The 22092-nt window shown below is 36.6% G+C and overlaps 1 protein-coding gene across 1 annotated transcript; it reads right to left on the bottom strand.

Moving 5' to 3' along the window:
* Positions 1-575: 575 nt before the first annotated feature.
* Positions 576-21747, bottom strand: LOC122074084. The gene is made up of 11 exons (XM_042638906.1): positions 21122-21747; positions 20340-20431; positions 19934-20127; positions 18522-18561; positions 18090-18171; positions 16940-17017; positions 16656-16781; positions 2531-2652; positions 1427-1466; positions 1137-1211; positions 576-926 (listed from the first exon to the last, which is right to left on the bottom strand). The coding sequence occupies exons 1-11, from the start codon at positions 21418-21420 to the stop codon at positions 716-718; spliced, it is 1359 nt and encodes a 452-aa protein (XP_042494840.1). The 5' UTR covers positions 21421-21747; the 3' UTR covers positions 576-715.
* Positions 21748-22092: the final 345 nt, after the last annotated feature.

The following is a 22092-nucleotide window of genomic DNA, read 5'->3' on the forward strand; positions in this document are numbered from 1 at the left end:
TTTCTTAAAAATCCAATACGTCTTTTTTAGGTCACTACCAATCTTATCTTTTTTACTAAACTTCACACCTGGTGCTAAAGCATGAATGTTTCATTATCCATTAAGCACAAACAGTTGTAATTGTATAGCATTATCTGAAAACATTTCTAGATGCCTTAAAGCGTCTATGGTATCATTATGAATATACAAACCAAAACTGCGAAAACCTATTTCTGAGACATGGCTAGTTCTATGGGGATTACAACCAATGAACTAAATGTTACGTGAATATAGCATCTAATGCTACAACCAATGAACTAATTATTTAGGAATATTCTAAATAATTATGAAAATTTTCAGATTCTATACTTTCAGAAATTTGGGAAACTTGTAATTTTTCGGAGTCCACCAAAAAATTGGCTGAAAAATTCAACTCCAAAAATACGGTCCTTGTGAATAATTTGCAAAAAATTAAAAAATAATGAAGGGGGGGGGGCAATATTTACAAAGCTTCACTCTATGAAGCTATGTTTTGATTCCATCAGTCCATTGTAAAGCTTCTAAAACAATGCTGTATGGTAGACAAAATCCAGAAATGTTGATAATGAAAAGAATAAATAAATTGAAAAGCAATTGGTTCCACTAGTTCATTACAGGAGGCTTGTAACATAAAAAAATGGAGTTCAACAAATATTAAATTTCCTGAAAGAAAAAATGGAACATGAGAAGCAGCTGTTCATTGTGAAGAGAAGGGAGGAATATCTGGTGAGTCATCTGAAGTATCTGGTTGGTCATCTGGAGTATCTGCTGGGTCATCTGGTGGAGGTGATGAAGAGGATCCAAACTCAAGATTTGGGAACACACCAGGTGGCCTCTCCCGTGGTTTGATTGTTAACAATTGGGTTGAATCACCAACAACATCCGCCCATCCATAATGAGGTTCAGCCCTTTCAAATTAAAGTTCATGCCATATTAAGTTGAATTTTCAGTAGGTTTCAGTGGAGAATGAATGAAAAAGAACTTTTATGGACTTAAATAGAAATTGTTCATCCTGATCTATGTCTACATCAGTCTCTTTTGAGTCTAATTCGCTATATAAAGGTTTAGATAAAAGTTCAATGAAAAAAGTTTACTGCCAATCCAGAAAATGATCTTACTCATAATAGGTTTCCTCCTCCACAATGATATCCCAACTTTCACCTGTAGTGCTTCTACCATATTTGTGTACTTTCCTGATACATACAGTTTAGGAACTTTAGTCCATGAGAAATATAACATGATACAATAAGGCAACCTTCTCTTAGTTTTCTGTTTAAAAAAATTGCAGCTGGTTAAGTTTTGCTAAGAGAGTGTATTTCGAGGGTGAAGATCGAAAAAAATCCAAAACTACTTGATATTTCTAAAAATGATTCCAGGAAAATATATTCTTGCTGTTCAAGTTGCATACCCATCTCCGAAGTGTTCTTCTCCCCATGTCCTTGTCCAGCCTACAAATTACACAATAATTTTATCAATGATAGATGCAAAAGAACTAAATATCTCAAATGAATGAAAGAAAAAAATTAACTAATGAAAAGTGAACAACAGAAATAATAGTGATTAGCACCACAAACAAATACAATTATCCTAAAAGATTTGCAGTTTTCATACCACTGTAAACGTTTGTGCAATTTGACATTTCATGAGCCAAGCATTGTTAGGAGGATACAACATTGAAATGGTTTCTAGTGTTTAGATTTTGACATCTTAGTATACCTCGTCGTAGTACACGGACAATAAAAGGGCAATAATCTGATACAGCTACTACTTTAGTAGGGTTTCCAGAGGGGTGGACTGGAGGTGGTCCTAAGCTTTGGCACTTATGCATGAAGTAGGTGCCCTCAGACTTGAATCCGCATGTCCATAGTGGCAGCCTGAGCTTTTATCCAGTGCACTAAGCAACAGCCCCTTGGTATTTGCAAGGATAATGCATAAATGAAATTAACGTTTTCAAGGCATAGAAGAATCATGCTTATTTGTCATTAACCTAAGAAGAAATAAATCAAGATCTGCAATCTCTGATTCATTAAATTATCAAACACCATGAGAAAACAGGAATGAGATCCTCTCAAGTGCACCAGTGCAAATCTGATGCCCAGGGGTGAGTGCCCGGGTGCTGCAAGCCATCCAATACACACTGGACGCACTGGTGCACTTGAGAAGAACCAGGTCCGAGAACATCCCAGCTTCTCACCAAGCTCAACAATGTGATCTCATTCTCTTTTTCTCAATATTCATCTTTATGTTATCTACCTCTCTCATTTTCATGACTTAAGCCAAGATCAAACAACCAATAACATTCCACCTCCATTCATGGATATCAACTACTGCAAATGGATCCTGATCAGTATTTAAGCAATCGAACTTTGTAATTTATGAAACCACAAACAGCGAATTAGAACTTCATAAGAACTAGGAACATAGTCTATAATTCTTTCTTCTTTCTGGGTTTTACTAGCATGGTCTATGTGATCAAAATGCGATAATCTAAAGATTAGAGAAATGGACATACGATCACCGGCTGGAGATAAATGCCATGTCTCCCCTTGGCGCGAACCCATGCCAGAAAAGAACTTCTCTTCCCATTTATCTCCCCATTTGGTTCCCAATTCAGTTTCTGCCCATTTATCTGTCCTGAGAGAAGTTTAACATAAAAATTTCTTGTCAGTGCAGAAATTAGCTTAGTAATAAATCAGTGGATTGCATTTAAATGCCAAGCACAGAGTTAGTCAATTTGACTATATCTAGCAATCTGGGATTCTCATAGCCATGCAAAGAGAAAAAAGAACTTGTTTCCCACTAGCTGTTAGAGCTATGCAACAACGATTCTGATAAAGCTGTGTTCACATGAACAAGGTGCCTGACATGGCACATATTGTGGATGAGAGGAGTTTGACAACAAAAAAAAAAAGAACTGTCCTTCGGTTGTTAAGGGTGTTCAATTGGGCAAATTAGGCCTTGAAATATTTTATTTTGGCCCATGGTTGGGTTCTATGGCCCTTGGGTTTGTTACTTTTGGGTCTAATTAATGTAATGAACCTCTTTTATAAGCCAAAAAAGTTGGGATTCAAGGGGTACAGGGGATTAAATAAAGGAATAAGGTTTGGTAGGTCCCATGTTGGTTAGGAGACTAGTTGCTTGTCCATGAGTTAGTTTAGGAGAACTACAATTCTGGAATCCTTAATTGTTCAAGACTCCTAATTAGGAAGTTTAAATATTTTTTATTTCCATATATATGGAACCACCCACATGATTTATAGAGTTCGGTTAATGGATCAATTTATTTCCTTTAGCAATGGCCTAGCTGGATTTTCTATATCCCTCCTCTCGATTTGGTAAAGGAATTCTCTCTCTCTCTCTCTCTCCGCCATGGTTGGAGATTTCTCTCTTTTCTTCTCTCCCTTCCCCACGATCTCCTCCTTTTTTGGTAATATATCATTAAAGAAAAAATATGACAGATTACAGGATTAACCTCTGGGCATACCTAGACGAACACAAGAAACACTGAGCAAAAGAAATTCCCACCTTTGACAAGAAAGATCCCGCTCTGGAAAAACTAAAAAATTATCTAGAGAACTGATATCTAGGATGACAAAAATGCGTCTCTAGCGATCTCCTCCTTAATGTGAAAAGGAAAGTCAATAAAAAAAGAGGACCTCCCATGCTTGTTAAGAAATCCGCCACTGGATTAGCTTCTCTATAACAATGGGAAATCTCCAAAAAACAGACTGAAGGAAGATCCACTCTTGCATTACAAACAATGGAATCTGCCTCAACTGGACAGCCAAAACAACAGCCACCGAATCACGTTCGATCCATAATTTTTGGACCCTAATTTCCATAGCCTTATGGACACTCCACACAAGCCCCATGAATTCAGCTTCAAAGTTTGATTTGTGACCCATACAAACCATGGAATGATCTCCTCTCTTTCCTACTTTTCTCCCTTATATTTCTTCCCATCCATATCCACCTTTGTATATCATATTTTCTGTCCATTGTTTGTACCATAGTTTTTACGGCGCTGCTAAGGCGTCTCCTTACCAATGCCTTGGCACTGATGCCGTCTAGAAATGGTAAGGCAGTGCTCCGCCTTACGTGAAGTGACGCCTTATGGTTTTTTTTTTTTTAAACACATTTTAAAATTACTTGATGAAGATTCCAAATATAGATTTTTTATTGGTAGGTGTATGATTTTTTTAACACTTGAGATGTATGGGATCAACTTTACTCCACCAAAAATAACCAAAACAAACAATACAAAAACACAATTCACAAACATGGTTTGGATTTTGTCAAGAGTTTTAAGAAAGGGCTTTGAGAAGGAATCAAGGACCAAGGAAGAAGGAAGAACCACTGATCTAGGCGACCATTTTGCTCCGGCAGCGGTGAGCTTCATTCTTTTTTGACAGGAGTAGAAATATAGTGGATGACCTTAGGGCTTAGGCACTCATTTTGGCATCATAGAGGTAAGTATAATAAATACCTGTATTTTTTGTCTTCTTTTCTTTATATTTATAATTTTGTTTCATAATTATGTATTTATATTAATGTTAATATGTTATTGATGAAGATGAACTTAGTTTATTCACTTTATTGATTTATTTTCTTGATGAATATCTTACATTGGTATGAATATGAACTTTTAATATTTATTTAACATATGAGTAATAGGATTCAACTAGGATTAGAGCCAAATAGATTGGTTTTATAAAAAAATTACACAAGAACGCTTTAGTCAATAAGGCGACGCTTTATGCCCGCCTTATCGCTAAGGCGCTCCGAAACCCTCAAACGCCTCCATCGCCTTACTGCCTTAAAAACTATGGTCTATACCATCGACTCCTCAAAAGTTTACTATTTTTATTTCTTATTTTCTTCAGAATTACATATATTAACCTCTGTTATCTTCTATCATCAGATTTGGATTTTTTTTTTTCCATTATTTTTAACCATTAGATCTAATGTCAGATTTGTCATCAAACATATCTGTTAGGAGGGCAAAGATCCATGTTGCCGACCGTGTTTAGGTGGGACGTCCCAGAGGTGTTGCACTGTTTTGTTTCCTTATGTGTCTTTTCCCCTCATTTTTCCCATTTCCACTTATCTTATACTTAGGCAGTTCCATGTAGCCGGGAAAAGGCTGAGTTGTTGTAGATCTAAGGTTAGATCTGTGCACCGTAATCAAATAGAGATCTTCTGCTCTGTCTTTGGTTAAGCTCAGCCTTAGATCTTTCGGTTGGGTCCCTTAGAGAATGGTTGTTTGATCTCAACCTCCATTATTTTGAATATCTAATATTGCTCCTCAATTTCACATGGAAAGCATGAAGAAATTATTTTGAATATCTAATCTTTTCTTCTCTTCTCCCTTCTTCTTCCTTTCTCTTCTTTTCCTTTCTTTGTAGAAGCTCACCGTGACTTCAATAATGGCACAATATTTCTTTTCTTTTCTCTTCTTTCTTTCTCTGCAGAAGTCCCTTTCCCTCCTTCTTTGCTTTAACTCTTGGGCATTAACTCACAACAACAAGGGCCCGAACTCCATTAATGGAGTACCAACATTCACTTGATGAGAATGTTTCTCATTCCATGCATTCAAGATAGAAGGGAGAACACTCTCCTCTCTTTACTTCTCTTTTCCTCCTCCTTCCTCTCTCCTTCTCATTCTTTTCTTGGCTACCACCAATGGAGGTTGCTGCCCTAGCTTCAAACACCTCTAATGGAGGCTGTAAACTCAAGTGCAAGAAGATGAATATCTTTCCATCAAACCCTAGGACTTCCACGAGCTTCAACTTGATTTTTCCGCCACATCTGCTTTATTTTCTTGATTCATGCGTGTAGAGCTCAGAGAGATGAAGATTCTGCAACTCAGTTCACCCAAAACGGAGTTTAAAAGTCCAAGTTATTGTCATTCAAAGTTGGGCCAACGAGAGGCCTCAAAAAATAATATTGACCTTGTATGGTGTTCTTGCGCACCACCCAAGCACTGAAGAGCCTAGTGGCCATTAGATCTGTCAGCTTAAAAACTGGGATGTATTTTTAAGTTGTGGTCATTATATGTGCATCATTTGTGACAGACAACTTGTCACCATAAAATGGAAAGGGACACCTTTCAAACAATCATTGGCTAGAGAGGGAATCTACCATCTTAACCGTCCGATACACAAAACGTGGGAGGGCTGAGATTTACCTCACTTGTGTCAATAAAGAAACATTGATTGCATGTCCCCTACTAACTTTTTGAATTGGCTAGAGAGGGAATCTACCATCTTGACCGTTCGATACATAAAAATGTGGGAGAGCTGAGATTTACTTAAGTCAATAAAGCAACATTGATTGCAGGTCGCCCACTAACTTTCTGAATTGATTCAGTGCATCAACATGTACCAATAACTTCACCTCAAACCCAATTAATAAACCCACACTGGAATCTTCAAAATTAAAGCACAAAACTACAAAGAAACACCCCGTGGAACGTTGGAGAACCAAAATCACATTAAATGGCCATTTTGAAATGTCTCATAGAGACAAAATAGGTGGACACATGGCAGGCTATCCAAGCCTTAGCCAATTTTCTCTCCCTTCTTTATTTTAAACTTCAAATCACTTTTTGAATTTGAACTCAAACTTATGAAGAGAATCTTAGTCTTTAACGCCGATCCAATGGCTACGATTCTCCTACTTTTGCTTTGGTATATGACAATGGACTATTAAATAGTGCTTCAACCAACCAGAACACCCGAAAAGGTATCTTAGCCATAACTTCTTTGTCTTAGCTCTGATTTGAGTGTTGTTTGCAACCACGTGTTCGTGACAATGAGTAGTACCAATATAAATTGTCCACATCAGCAAATTCCTAACTGATAATTGAGATTGTCTTAAATACCCTTAATTTTAATAGACCAAATGAGATCGCTATAACTTTACCATTTGAACTTGGAATTACATGATTCCAGTTGCACTTCGGAGAAGACTCGATGAGCTACAATACTCATCAATAGATTGAAACCCATCTCAGTTGATAGACCCTCCAAAAACACTAATGAAGCCGCTGCTAGTGTGGAAACTTGTACGACTCATCAGACACTATGTGGCCTATTAACAAACATCACCATCATAACTCAAAAACTGTTATCCATTCTCTTCTCTTAATTTCGAATCTTCCCCATAGGGAAAAGGGCTCTTCCAATATCCTTCTCATCCTCTCCCATATCAATGTAATCACTGTCATGTCACGCTGCCAGCTATGTCGCTTTGCTGACTCAAATTGTACTGTGTTGACAACAATGACAACACAATGTACACTGTGTGTACAACAATCTGCCCCTTTGGAATTGTTGTCAATTGAGACATAACAATACAGTCTTAGCCAACCACGTCTTAGACAATGTGGCTCTAACACTGAGAAAATTGGCTAAGGCTTGGATAGGCCGCCATGTGTCCACCTATTTTGTCTTTATGAGACATTTCAAAGTAGCCATTTAATGTGCTTTTGGTTCTCTAGTTCCACAAGGTTTTTCTTTGTAGCTTTGTGATTTAAGTTTGAAGATTCCAATGTGGGTTCATTAATTGGGTTTGAGGTGAAATTATTGGTACATATTGATGCACTGAATCAATTTAGAATTTAGTGGGGACATGCAACCAATGTTATTTTATTGACTCAAGTAAATCTCAGTCCTCCCACGTTTTTGTATAGCGGACGATCAAGATGGTAGATTCCTTTTCTCGCCAATGGTTGTTCGAAAGGTGTCCCTTTACTTTTTGTGGTGACAAGCTACTTGTCACAAGTGATGCACATCTAACAGCCACAACTTAATAACACATTCCGATTTTTAAGCTAATAGATTTGACGTCCACAAGGCTCTCCAATGCTTGGGTGTTGCGCAAGAACACCATACAAGGTCTGAAGATTCTTTTTTAAGGACTCTCTTTGGCCCAACTTTGAATGACCATGTCTTAGTCATTTAAACTTCGCTTTGGTGTACCAAATTGCAAAATCTTCATCTCTCCGAACTCTATACTCTTGAAGTAAGAAAATTGAGTGCGGTTTTGTACAGATGGCCAAAATATCAAGTTGAAGCTCGTGGAAGGCATAGGTTAGATGGAAAGACATTCATCCTCTTGCACTTGAGTTCACAACCACCATTAGAGGTGTGTGAAGCTACTGGAAACTAGGGCCAAGGATTAAAGTATCAGTATCGGTCGCCATATTGGTCGGCCAAAATTAAAATACGTATTAGAGGGTATCGTAACGTATAGGAGATACGCTAAAGATACGCACATAAATGCATAGGAAACACTTTCTTAAACACTTTTGCATAAATTTTTTGTTAAAAAAGCTATTGATAACATGTATTATGCATAAACACTAAATTGAGGGTATCGCACTAAGAATTCAAGGTTTGTAGTTGTCCTATCAATGTAAAATCCTTGTTCCCAACTTTGATTTCCACTTTAGTTAGAGAGAAATATGGCTGGCAACAATTTTCAAAAACCCCTCAAAAAATCGTGTTTTTATGAAAAATGACCCATCTTGGCCATTATATGACCGTAGCACACTGTATCGGTACATATCGTATCATATCATATCGGTATGTACCAGTCGATACATACTAATACTCACCGATACGTACCGATACATATTGAAACGTACATTTCACCTCGATTTTAAAATTTTCATAGAGTATCAGTACGCATCGGAGCGTATCGTATCGTATCGGTGTGTATTGGTGTGTATCGGTATGTATCGTAGGATATATATCGATACGAAAGGATTTTAAAAATTCCATGTATCGTATCAGTCGGCTAAATTTACGATACGTATCGGAGGATATCGTATCGGTAGCGGAGAGCAACCTCTATTGGTGGTAACCATGAAAAAGAAAGGGAAAAGACGAGAGGAACGAAAAGAAATATTGTGCCATTATTGAAGCTATGGTGAGCTTCTATAGAGGAAGAAACAAAGATAAAGGAAGAAGCAAGGAAAAGAGAAGTAAAGAAAGGAGAGGGTTTCCCCTTCTATCTTGTATGCATTGAATAAGAAACATTATCATCAAGTGAATGTTTAGTATTCCATAATGGAGATTGGGGCTGGTTGTTGTGACTCAATGCCCAAGCATTAAAGCAAAGAAAAAGGAAGGAAAAGAAAAGAAGAGAGAGAGTCCACAAGACCTATGCTCTGTGCCATTACTAAAGCAATTTTGAGCTTCTACAAAGGAGGAAAGGAAAGAAAAATAGGAGAGAGAGAGAGAGAGTGTGTCTATAGTACACACCCATTGCATGGTGTTTAAGACACTGTCAAGTTCGGGTTGCAGCAGCTGTTAGAGGTTCCAGTAAACTCGAGGCATTTCTAGGATATCTCTGGACATCACCCAACATCTCTGGGTATCTTAGACATGGGTTGTAAGCATCCTCTACCTCTACATTTATTTCAATTTAGACCTTTGCAATTATCGTTAACAGGGAGAGAGAAATACATGAGCAACATAGTTGATTTGATGAGATGTTGCTAATTGTGTGTGTGACAACAATTATAACACAATGTACACTGTGTGTATAACAAACCATTCAACTTTCACCGAAAGCAGTGAAGAGCACTAAACATCCCTATGTGAGTGGCCCCAAGGATATAAAGGAGTCGAACTCAAAACCACACTCTTCCTAAGGTGAAGGTCCTTTGCCAACTCTGCTACCTGCTTGGGGTTTACCTAAGTGTTTTATAGGTAAGCCACAAGGAGAGTTGAACTCTTGACCTCTTTGTCAGAAGTTGGTATTTTCCAACTGAGCTACCCTTTGGGGTTGAATTATGAAACTTGAGTATCAAGAAAACCTTCAAATAACTAAAAGTAATACCTTGACACTTATTATCTACGATAAAAGTCCAAAATAACAATGATTACTTCTTTGTTCTACTAAATGGAAACATTTTGAGTAATAATAGCCAGAAGAATACACTACTCCATTACATGCCATAAATATGTACAAAAGGTAAGAATGACTAAGGTTAAAGAAGACCTAAGAAAGATGAAAATAGGCAAGATGCCAGGCCCTGAAATTGCGGGGGAAGGTTGTTGAAACTTAAAGCCCACCAGAGAAGAGAAACTACTATCTCCAATAACCAATTTGATTTTATGCCAGGTAGATCCAAGTCACAAGCTATTTACTTACTCAAGGGGACTCCTGGAAAGATTTAGATCCTACAAGAAGGATCTTCATATGATCATTATACTTTAAAAATCCTATGACAGAGTTCCTAAAGAGCTAATTTGGCATGTATTAAAGAAGAGAAGAGAAGGGTATTGAGTGTATATGTAGATTTTATTAAAGATATGTATGCCGGTGTGGTGACTAGTTTGAGAACAATGGGAGGGCAAAGTGAATTCCTAGTTACAATTGGGCTACATCAAGGATCTGTTTAAGCCCTATTTGTTTGCAGTTATTATGGATGATTTAACCAAGAACATTCAAGACGAGGTTCTATGGTGAATGCTCTTTGATGATCATACTGTTTTGGTGGATGAGACAAAAGCTATGATTAACGCTAAACTGAAGTTATGGAGAACCTCGAGGTTTTAAGATAAGTAGAACAAAGACGGAATATATGATGTGTAACTTTAGTCACGATAAGATAGAAAATGAAATGGCAAAGACTGAGGAGAGAGGTACCACAAAGTAATCATTTTAGCTATCTAGGGTCAATCTTAAAAAAAAGTATGTGATATAGAGGATTAAAATTAAATGGATGAAGTGGAGAGATAAGTCTGGAGTGTTATATTACTGTATTCCTTTAAATTTTAAAGGAAAGTTCTATAGGACAGTTGCTAGATTGGCTATGATGTACGTGGCAAAATATTGGGCAGTTAAGAAGTGTCAGATCGATAATCTATATGTAGTAGAGATAAGGATGCTGAGATGGATGTGTAGCAAAACTAGGAAGGATAAAGAAATGGATGACCATATTATAGCTGATTTCGGAGTTTCCTGATTCATAGTAAGCTCCGAGAAAACCGTTTGAGGTGGTATGGCCATGTTCAACAATGCCTAGGGATGCACCGGTAAGGAGTGAATTGATTTAGATTGAAGGAGCTAAAAGAAGGATTTGGCACGAGCTAAACCCCTAAAAGAACTAGGGGCAGACCTAAAATGACCATAGAAGTAGTGAGGAAAGACATGCATAGTTTAAGTCTTACCCGAAGTAGGACCTCGAATAGAACTGATTGGAGGACAAGAATCCATGTAGCCGACCCCATTAAGGTGAGATTTTACTGATTATTTATGTTGTGTTCCTTCCCTTTTACTTTTGCTTTTCCCTTTGTTGTCTTTGATCGGATCCATGTAGCCGTTCCCATTTAGTTGGAATAAGGCAGAGTTGTTAATGATGCAGGAAAATCACATAAATGGGCTATTTTATGGAAATAAGCCTTGGATTGGGTTTTATACATGTTAGGCCTTTGGCCCAATGGGTTTTCATGAAATGGAAAATTTTAGAGGCCCTAAAATAAGGGTAGGAATTAGGGATACGGGATTCACTTTTAGTTAGTTTAAGTTGGAGTCCTAGTTAAAATAGGAGTTGTTTTAATTCTTTTAATGGTCAATTAAGTAGATAGTTTGATGATTACTAGTTGGTTTAGACTAATTCCAGTTAGAAGTTAGATTTTGAGAGTCTACATATATGTGTGTAGCTACCGACCATTCCGACACAAATTTATGAAATATAGCTTATAGTTTGTCTGAAGTTTTGCTTTGTGGATTCAGTAGTTGCTGCTGTGGATTCAGTAGTGTGCTTGGTGGATTTGTAGCCCCGTTATCTCTTCAATATATCTCTTTTTTTTCCTATCAAGATCAAAGTTCAGATCCTCTCAATTTCTATACCCTGTGTTTTTTTTCTAATGTTCTGTTTCTGTGGCTGTTGCAAAGTCGTACAAATATTATTTGATGTGCCCTCAGATTTTATACAGTAGCTTCTGATGTATACCCTCTGAGATTGTGTTAAAGAGCAACCCAGTGCACAAGGCTCCTGCTACTGCAAGGTCTGGGAGGGACGAATGTACGCAGCCTTACCCTCTGCTTTGTAGAAGAGGCTATCTCCAAGTTTTGAAACTGTGACCAACTTAACATGTTATTTTGTTTCCTGAAATTTTTTGGTAAATTTCTCCAACTTTTTTCACCACTATTAGCAGTCCAGAAAATCAATATTCTGCTGCCAAAATCAGATCAGACTCTGCAGTCAGTTCTGTTAGAAGAACAAACCCTTCAACTGTAATCTTGGCCTATTCTGCTTTGTTCGTCTGAAGTTAAAGAAACTTTCCCTATTCTAGTTCTGTTTACTATGGCTATGATCCTGCTGTTTTAGTTTTCTATTAGAACTTTTCAGGTTGAAGTTAGATCCTCCCCTCCCGCCTCCCCCCCCCCCCCAGCCAAAGGAAAAAATGAAGCTTTCTTGAGGAGGAATACTGTTCTTAGAGAAATGAGCATTTGTATGCAATGCCTTCAATATGGAAAGTAGTAGTGCAAATTAACATGATGTCACAAAAGAAGCAAACTAATACTGCTACCATTTATGTTGTAAAGGACTGATTATGTATTTATGTTGTGACACAGGATATCATCATAAAACCATGCAACATTAACAGCTGATGAAGTTCTACACTCTTACAGCATACCAAATCTCAGAGGTACAATTTGGGCCAAGCTAGTTTGAACAAATCTCAATTTTTCGAAGGCTCAGCCTGATGTAGTTCAAATTTAAACCTGAATTTCTCTTAGGTAGACCTGAGTAGCACCCTTACACAGTTCACAGTACTAGTAGAATACTTTTAATTTCACACATTAAATTAGAAATATAGATATACCCATAAAATTCTAATAATCTATTGTGCACTATTTACAAGTGTGTTAGAATAGGAATGTAATTTTCTGTAATTTATTTTCACTTTTGGGAGAGGTTATACATGGTAGTCACTACAAATCTATCTCATCAGATTCCAGCCAGCATGCATACCTATGGCTCTATGTAGTTACTAACTGCAACTTCACTACATTCAACCATGGTATTCATAGCTTGTAGGAGGTGCCACTATTTCAATTTCAGGCATATTTAAGTGATTCAGGCCAACATTATTGATGGAGTAAAACACATAATTGGGCTTATTTTAGTGGAAATGAAAAATGAGCCTTGGGTTGGGTTATCTATGTTGAGCCTTTGGTCCAATGGTTTTCTTTGAAATAGACCACTTAAAAAAAAAATTAATAAAAATAAAAAAATAAAAAAGGGGCGCAGAAATACCCCTGCTTTCCATTAAAAAATCCTTTTTCATTGCCGTAATGAAAAATTTTGGTGCTTTTGGAACCCCCATCGATCCATCAGATTTGGTGGGAAAGAAACAAAAGAAGATGGACTTCCTCTTCGCGGTCTATTAAGCAGATTGGAGATGCCATTGTTTTTGAGATTATATAGAATTCTCTGCAACTAGCCTATTATTGGAACCTGCTTCTCATTTCCCCTCCCCTGGTTTTAGTGTATCTCCATTTTGTTATGTTTGTCCTTCCTCTGATTTGAGTTCGCTTTCTAGGGTTTAGCCCATTTCTCTTGTTTGGCCTCTTTTGGCTCTAGCTCTTGGCTAGCCATTATAGTGTTGTATTATTTTCTTTTCTTTTATATGTTTTTTATTCATCCAAAAAAATAAATAAATAAATAATAATAATACTGGTGTACCCAGTGCACTAGGCTCCCACCACTGTGAGGTTCTAGGGAGGGTCATAATGTGAGCAGCCTTGACCGCACTTCGAAAAGAGGCTGTTTCCCAACTTGAACCCGTGACCACTAGGTCGCAATGGAGCAGCCTTATCGTTGTGCTGAGGTCTATACTCTAATGGACCTAAATCATGGAATGTTCAAGGTTTCGACCGATACCATAGAAATTTCCCACATTTCCACCGTATCCCAGGACTCTGATACTAAATACCATGTGACTTTTAAAGTCATTGGTTTCAACCAATATTGACCAAAATTCCCACAATTTTCGAGTGGACCAATGGGTCAAACCATCCTTTATAAAATATTCTTAAATGGAAAACCAAGCCTTCTTATTTCAAAATTTCGACCTTCTCCATGTATTTCTTCTCTATGAAGTGAGAAACTTGTGAAAACATTCAAGATGCCCCTGTGCAATTAAATCTTCAATCAAAGCTTGGATCTTACACATTCATAGCAAATCTACCTAAGACAAGGAGTTTGGGCTAAGAAGGCAAATCCCATCTTCTCCAAACATCATTTTTTTTATAGAATATATTTGGATACTACTTCAAATTGACTGTTGGGTGTTCACTTTTGAGTATTGAGTGTTGAGTGTTGACTAGGGAGATATCTCACAATTTTGTCATATTATTATTTATTTTGGATCCTTTACATTATGTTTTGTTTGTTTTAAACTTTTAATCATGTATTTCACATTTTTAGTTAGTAACTTATATATGTACTTAATTAACAAAAGAGTGAATTTACCAAAAAAAAAAAAAAAGAAACCTTATATATATATATATATATATATACTTGTGTAGTATATTTTCAGTCAAAAACTCAACGTACATTAGCAACCTTTATTCAACACCACAAGTATGACTTTAGGTTTTTTTTATTTTTTATTTTTTTTTTCTATGAAACAAATTATGTGAATGGGTTAGAAATGTCTAAAATAAGATGTAGATAAAAAAAAACTAGGCAGAAGGAAAAACACATTTTGGCGGTCGAAACCAAAGTTTCCACCGACCGGGTTTCACTGGTTTCCTCAAAATTTCTCAGATTTCGACCGAAATTTTGGTCTTCCCAAAGGTTGAAACCCGATATTTTGAATCTTGAATAATGGCCTTACGGGTAAGAGGTAGGAATACAAGATTTACTTTATTAGTTTAATATCCTTGAATTAAGGATATGACAGAGTCTTGCCTAAATAGAATTCCCATTACTACTTTGGATAGAGTGTTAATCATGTGGAACACCTATTCTAATTAGTTTAGATAGAGTATTTGTTATAAGGGACATATGTTCCTATTATGGATCTAATTTCCATTTTTTTTTCTTTCCTATTTCAAGTACACTTTCCTTTCCTATTATAAGTACAATTATAGTTTCTATTTAAAGGATGAAATCATGCAAGACCATGGAGCCCCCGAAGATTTTTTTTTTTTTTTTTTTTTTTAATGAATGAAATGGCTTTTTGCTGCTCTTTTTGTGGGACGCAAGTACTCTAACGGTGAGACTCCAATACCGCTGGTGGGACTCCGCAAGGTCAGGTGAGAAGCCTAGTCATATCCTCCTCTTCTAATCTCCTTCTTCACTGCTTAATCTCTGCAAACAAGTCAGTTTTGTTCCTTGAATTTCTGCTTATACTATATATCTGAATCCCTGTTTCTGGTTTAAGACTACTGAGAATTCAACTCAGACTTCAAGTTTAATAATCAGATACTATTCTGAGTTCAATCCTGGTTTCTGGAGTTATACTTCATAAAAAGTCATAAAAATACTATTCCAAAGGATTTCTTGGTTTCAGAACTTCTTAATGCTGCAACCAGGTTACTTATTAATTCTGTTCCAATCCTCAGGGCAGAATATAGTTTGCTCTTAAATCTGGTTTTGGCCTATTGTTACTGCTTGGTTTTATTGCTGTAATCATTCATTTAATATGTTTTTGACTTCCTTTAATATCAGAGATCAATTCATTGATATGGAAACTCAAATCAAGAGTTCTACCCTCTGTAGAATTCCTTTATAAGTCCAGATCCAACTGTTGGATCAGTTTCATCTTTTGTGGAATCATTACTGGCTATAAATCAGACCTATGACCAGAATTGTGTGCCCACCTGATATTCTCATTCAAAATAATTGAATGTTCTTGAATCTGATCTTTTATATATTCACGGTGTTCTAGTTTCATCCATAGTTAGCAAATTCGGATTCGGCAATTATTCGGGCGGAGAATTATTCGGAATAATTCGGTTGATTAATTTAAGGATTCGGTCAAAAAAGCTTATTGGGTTTTTTTATTATTTTTTATTATTTTTTTATTTTTTATTTTTGGTTTTTTTTTTAAAATACTATTTAAGTGGACCGAATAATTCGGTTTAATTCGGATTCGGTCCGAATTATTCGCGTTTTATATTTGCTTTTGAAAAAATCGCGAATTTTACCGAATTTTATTTTTAATTCGGATTCGGTCAGAGTTTTTGATAAAATTCGTAAAAATTCGGTTCGGCCGAATAATTCGCGAATTATTCGGCCAAATTGATAACACTGGTTTCATCTGAGTTTCTGAAATCTAGTTCCTTAGGCTTCTGGAAACCCATCAATAATGCTGTCTCAACAGGTACTGAAACAGAAACTATCTCAATATAATTGGTCAAAAATTAACTCAAGCCATCTAAAAATTACAGTGACTTTGGTAAGAAAAAAAGAAGAAGTTATCAATGTACTTCAATTTTGGATGTAATCAGCGTCAGGATCAAAATCAGAATTGTTTCCTTAGGAGGTAATCCTGAACACTTGGAACACTATTTTCAGTTGACCTTAACATAAAAATTAGACCTGTAGGAAAAAAAAATAGCACAAAGTACATTAAGTAGGAGAGGACAGAAGTCATAAAAACCATTTTAGGACGGATCCTTTTCCATCATAGTGCTCTCCCCACTTTTCCCACCATGACTGTTCATTGAGTCTACCATATTTATGTGCCCCTTTCTCTGTCCAACCTTTTGCGTCGTACTTCTCCCACCTGACAGGAAGAATAATTTATTTTTAATGAAGAGACAGGAACAAGCACACACAGAGAGAGAGAGAGAGAGAGAGAGAGAGAGAGAGAGAGAGCATAACAGTTGAAATTTTTAATTTTATTTAAAATATGATTCAGGTTGAACTTAAGAGTTTTCTCACCATTTCTCATACCATCCAGCATTTTCCGTGCCCGATGTTGCTTGTTTCTGTGCGCTCCTCTCTATCCTCGCCAGATTACTGAAGTTTGAAAGCAGAACAAGCATATAATTTCACAAATATATTCGTAATAAACAAAGAACTTAACCATGCAATAGGATGTGTTTCAGCACAATTAAAAGCCAACATCTTAGTATTCACTAGTCACACATGGAGAAATTTTCATTAAAATAAATTATTCAAAATATTTATTTTTTTCCTGCAACACTTCTGTTTATAACTTATATGAGAAACATATCTCATAATAGATGGCATAAACTTTAAGGGGAGCTTCAGTTTTCCATGTTTGTCTGCTTAGTTTGAATGACCCCAATGGAAATGATGGTGTTTGATCTAGAAGGGTTTCAATATACATGACTGGTGTTTTATACGTTACACTTTATGAAAATAAGAGGGGCACACTGAATGTAAGGAAGCTGTTATACAATGGGTGTAGTTGACAAGCTGGCCACACATCAGAAACAGAAGAATACACAAAACCAAACAGTAGTTGTTATGAATTATAACATCGCAATTAGAGAAAGACTTGAATTGGTATTGCCACAAAACAATTTCTGAATCAATGACAATAGGAAACTATACATCAAGATATTTTTCAATTAAAGCTTGTCGTAACAGAATATATAAAAAGGATATACAACACTAATATGCCATAAATGATCTAAGGTCGGTATCTCAACTCAATAATGGTTCTTCCTGTGATACCTGGACCCCTTCATTCTACCTAAAATATCCATGTAAAACATTGTAAGACAGCGAATGGATATGGGATATGTATTGGATCCTCCTTCTGACTTCCAAGGTTTTCTAGCATATACTATATTTAAGTGCTGATGTTATGTAGCAAGTTCACAATATACTTTTGTTGGTAGATATTTTTGTTTTGGATGCAAATAATGAATGCACCTAGATTACTAGACTGCTTTCTTATTGGAAATTGCATATAATCATGGCTTAGGATATTTACATATACTCATACACAGAAAGTGGATCCATAACATTGAAGTCCCATATCCTAATATTTAATGGTCAGACAAATTTGACTCTGTTATGCATACCTGCATCATTAAAGGAGTTCTTGTTTAAATTGTACCTCCATTCATCTTGATGAAGAACCTCTTGCCATGTTTCCCACCATGAATCGCCCTCAGCATTTTTCCCAGATTTCTCTACACCTATGAAATATCAATACTAACAAAAATGAGCACTTCCAATGACACAGATACCAAAAGCTATCATTTAGGTTTTTTCCCCTTTTTATTTCACATATTATATGCCAAAACAAATGGATCTCAAATAAAAGGGGAAAACATTAATTAAAAAGAAAAAAAGTTGACAAAAAACTCTCAAGGCACGACTCGAATGACAACCTGGCATAAGTATTTGGATTCATAGAAGCAGGTTTTAAAATGCTGCAGCAATTTTAATTGACTAGTGTGGGCAACAATCACCATCATATCTTCATAAACATCAAGGTAATAAGAATATTTTCTCGTTCTAGAAAGGAAATAATACACATATATACCTAGCTCTTTGTATCCTCTCCAGTCACTCTTCTCCCACCACTGTCAATGAAATCAAAAGGAAATTAGATGCATTCACTGCAGATAATTGTTGAGGTTATACAAGCAACACCAAAGAAAAGTATCAGGATAGTATAATATAAACTTTAATGTGGATTGATTCTTACAACAGAAACTGAGAACGGGTTTCATTTGTGAGGGTTTGAAAAGAAAGTGTTAATTTGATAATAGTCCAGGTCATCTAAGCTTTGAAAAATGTATGCACATTTGTAAGTTCTGAAACACAAGTTGCTGAAAGAGAGACACTAGTATTACCATTCATAACATTTCAAGAACAGAATATCATGTTTTCACATCCATAATAAAACAAGCAGTATTCTCATGCATCATCCACAAATTGCAAGTTTATAAGGTACAGCACAAGAAAAACTGAAATTAGCAAAGATATATTAACTAATCATCTATAGCTCAACAATGTTGATGAAAAGAAATGATGATCTTCAGTATCATGCAATTGTGATAGTGGATGATACAGAGTGATATGGACGCTCATAATCAATGATATATTCTTGATAATGAAATCTAGTATAGAGAAGGAACATAAACATTTTCAGTCTTAGCACAGACATTGTAGAGTTATCTCTTTCTATACAATGGCTGACCCCATTGAATTGGGAAAAGGCTGAGTTGTTGTTGTTGTTCTATACTTCTATTCAATTTCTCAATGTTTAATGGTTGTGAACCAACTCTAATGGGTAAATGACTGAATCATTTACCATAAAGTAGGGTTTTTTTGGTTCCTTTTCAAATAAAGGTCAGGAATAGGCTCACTGAGTTGACTTGTATGTTGGACACATATTGTAACAAACTAACAAAGACAAACAATCAACTGAGTCCCAAAATAATGAAAAAAAATATATATATATATCCCAGGGTTGGATCAACAGGTAATGTATTTCTTTTCCACTATAAGTTAACAATTTTTTGGATCGGGGCTAATCGAATCTCTTCATATTCTTCTCAAATCTGAGTTTTATTCAAGTCTCGAATGAATTCATGAACATATTCAATGAAATTGTGACTGTTGGGAGGAAGGGTTTGTGGATTCCGCACAACTATGGCAGCTGAACCTAACAAAAATTATATATCCGATCCCAGCTTGGCTTCCTGTACCAAAATATTTCCATTTCTATGCTTCCAATATATTTTTCTGTTCTGACAATGTGATGGAGAGCGCATGCAAATAAGAAAGGTATATCACCGAGGGAAAATCATCGAAACAATAAAACAATTACCTTAAAATCCTTGCCCACAGATCTCTTTTATTTTACATAATCTTTGGCACTCCAATTGATAAATAGAGCTCAATTTCATAAACAACAAGGTTGGATTTAATGGGAAAGAAAATATATACCGTCTCTTTCCATTCTGAGGAACCATCTTCGCTTTGACCGCCCATCTTTGTCCACCGGCATCTGTATCCATTTTCCCCAAGCTCGACACCACTTTCTCGGTACCAAGTACTTCCATCTTCATTTGTGCCAGACTCATTAATGTTCTCATTTAACAAGTCGATGCCCCAGTCCTTCTCATTTGCGATGCCGGTATCTAAAGTGGAAGAATTAGTAAATACAACAATCTATTCAGAGGCAAAATAAGATTCAATAAGAGAAATCAAGAAAGGCCATCATTAAAGATGACATGAATTTATCTGAATATAACAAAATAGAAACACTAAACAACTACGGGGGCTATCATTGAAAAAGAATTACAGATCCAGATACAAGCTGCAATTAAGATGATTGGCCATTGTAGTCTACCTCTTTTGGGTGGAGTATCACGAGACTGTGGAGCACAGTTTCCTGAACTACACCGTGGATAGAATTCTTCTAGTTTTGAAGCACCCCGAGGCCTGCAGCAATGGAAACTCAAACAACATAAGATACTTCAGATCATATTTTCCCAGATAAGATACTTCAGTTCATATTTTCCCAGATAAGGGCAAGATAGATAGAACTAACAACTAGAGCAGGGGGTCAGTGCTTCGGTTGGTCCATCCAAAAGCTAAAGTAAGAACAGTGAAGCGCTAGAGGGAAAATGTGTCTAAATCCACAACCTTAATTAGCCAACATAAGTTTTAAACTCTGAAGTTGATTTCTATCTTCAAAGCCATTTTCAATATCACCATCCAACAAAAACAGAAAAAGGAAAAAAGAGGGCTTGTTAAGATAGGTAGAGGTGAGACCTGTGTCCAGACACATAAATTCAAGACCAAGAATCACCAAAACCACCTACACTCCATAAAAGGAAGAGCTAGTTCAAGCACTTAAATCAGCTCCAGGTGCCTGTATGATCTAGGTGTGATAACGGGAACATTGTAGCTCGCCCCATAAATCAAACTTTTAAATTTGATTCCTACTTCCATATGAATGATTTTCTGAGTCGGCCATCGTACGGAAATTAAACCAAAAATCAAAGCTTTCGCTCAGAACTAACTTAGAATATAGTTTCACTTATGAATATAGGCAAGAACAACTAATCCACTGAATTAGCTTTTTAGCCATTTTGAATAGGACTTTAAGAAGAAGATGAGGAACAATACCTTGGCGAAGCAAAGGGCAATGCAGGTATCGCTTGGACTCGGATTCTACAAGAACTTTTCTTAGTCTGAAACCGCCAAGCCACAGCGCTATCGTCCGATTCGGAGTCTGTACGAATGGGAGAGACCGAGTCAGAGCAACAGCTGATCGTGATTCGACTCAGTCGATCCCCATGACCAACTCTGCAGCTGCTTCTCCTCTTTCCGAAATCCAAACTTTGGAGATACAGAGGAGAAACATCAAACCTACGGAGTTTAAGGCCAAATGGAGCAGTTGCAATGTCTCTGGAACTTGCCGCCATAGTTTATGACAATGCCATGGAAGTGACGAAACCCTACTAGTACTGAAACTCACTGCTTCATAGACTATCTGCTTCGGAGTTTAAAGCTGGAAGGAGTCTCTGACTGAGTCTCTACTTCTTATAATAAATAAGAGAGGAGGAAGAAGAAGAAGAAATTCCAAAGTGTATTATGACTGGTATGTGAGTTGGTTTGTTTTGTCCGGTATTTCTCCTTTCGTCGTTGGACCAGAAGATTCCGTTTCTTCTTATTCGCTAGAGGAGTTGGACTTAATGAGTATAGACTACCAGAAGACGGGAAGAGAAGAGAAGAGATGAGATGATCAGTTTCGATCTGCTCGGGATCCCCTCCGCCTATTTAGTACACAGTGAAAACGGTGTGGAGCCCACCTCTCTTCTTTCATTTTGGGTAACTATATATCCCTGACGTTACTATTGCCACGTGGCAATTCTTGAACCTTTAGTCCTTCCTGATATTATGTGTCTATGGAGTGCTGGCCCACTTGAAATTGTGCGGAGACTTGAACCTTTCGGCTGTTAGGGAAGTTGTTTATACTTTTCAGGAAGAAAAAAACAGTTGTTTATACTTATTGGGAGAAAGGTGGGCCAATGAAGGGTCCATTGGGGCATTAATAGGGATGTGTTTTTTTTTTAATTCATCAACATGGTTTTAGA

Source organism: Macadamia integrifolia, chromosome 3 (genome assembly GCF_013358625.1).
Source record: "Macadamia integrifolia cultivar HAES 741 chromosome 3, SCU_Mint_v3, whole genome shotgun sequence".
In the NCBI taxonomy this organism is placed as follows: Eukaryota; Viridiplantae; Streptophyta; class Magnoliopsida; order Proteales; family Proteaceae; genus Macadamia; species Macadamia integrifolia.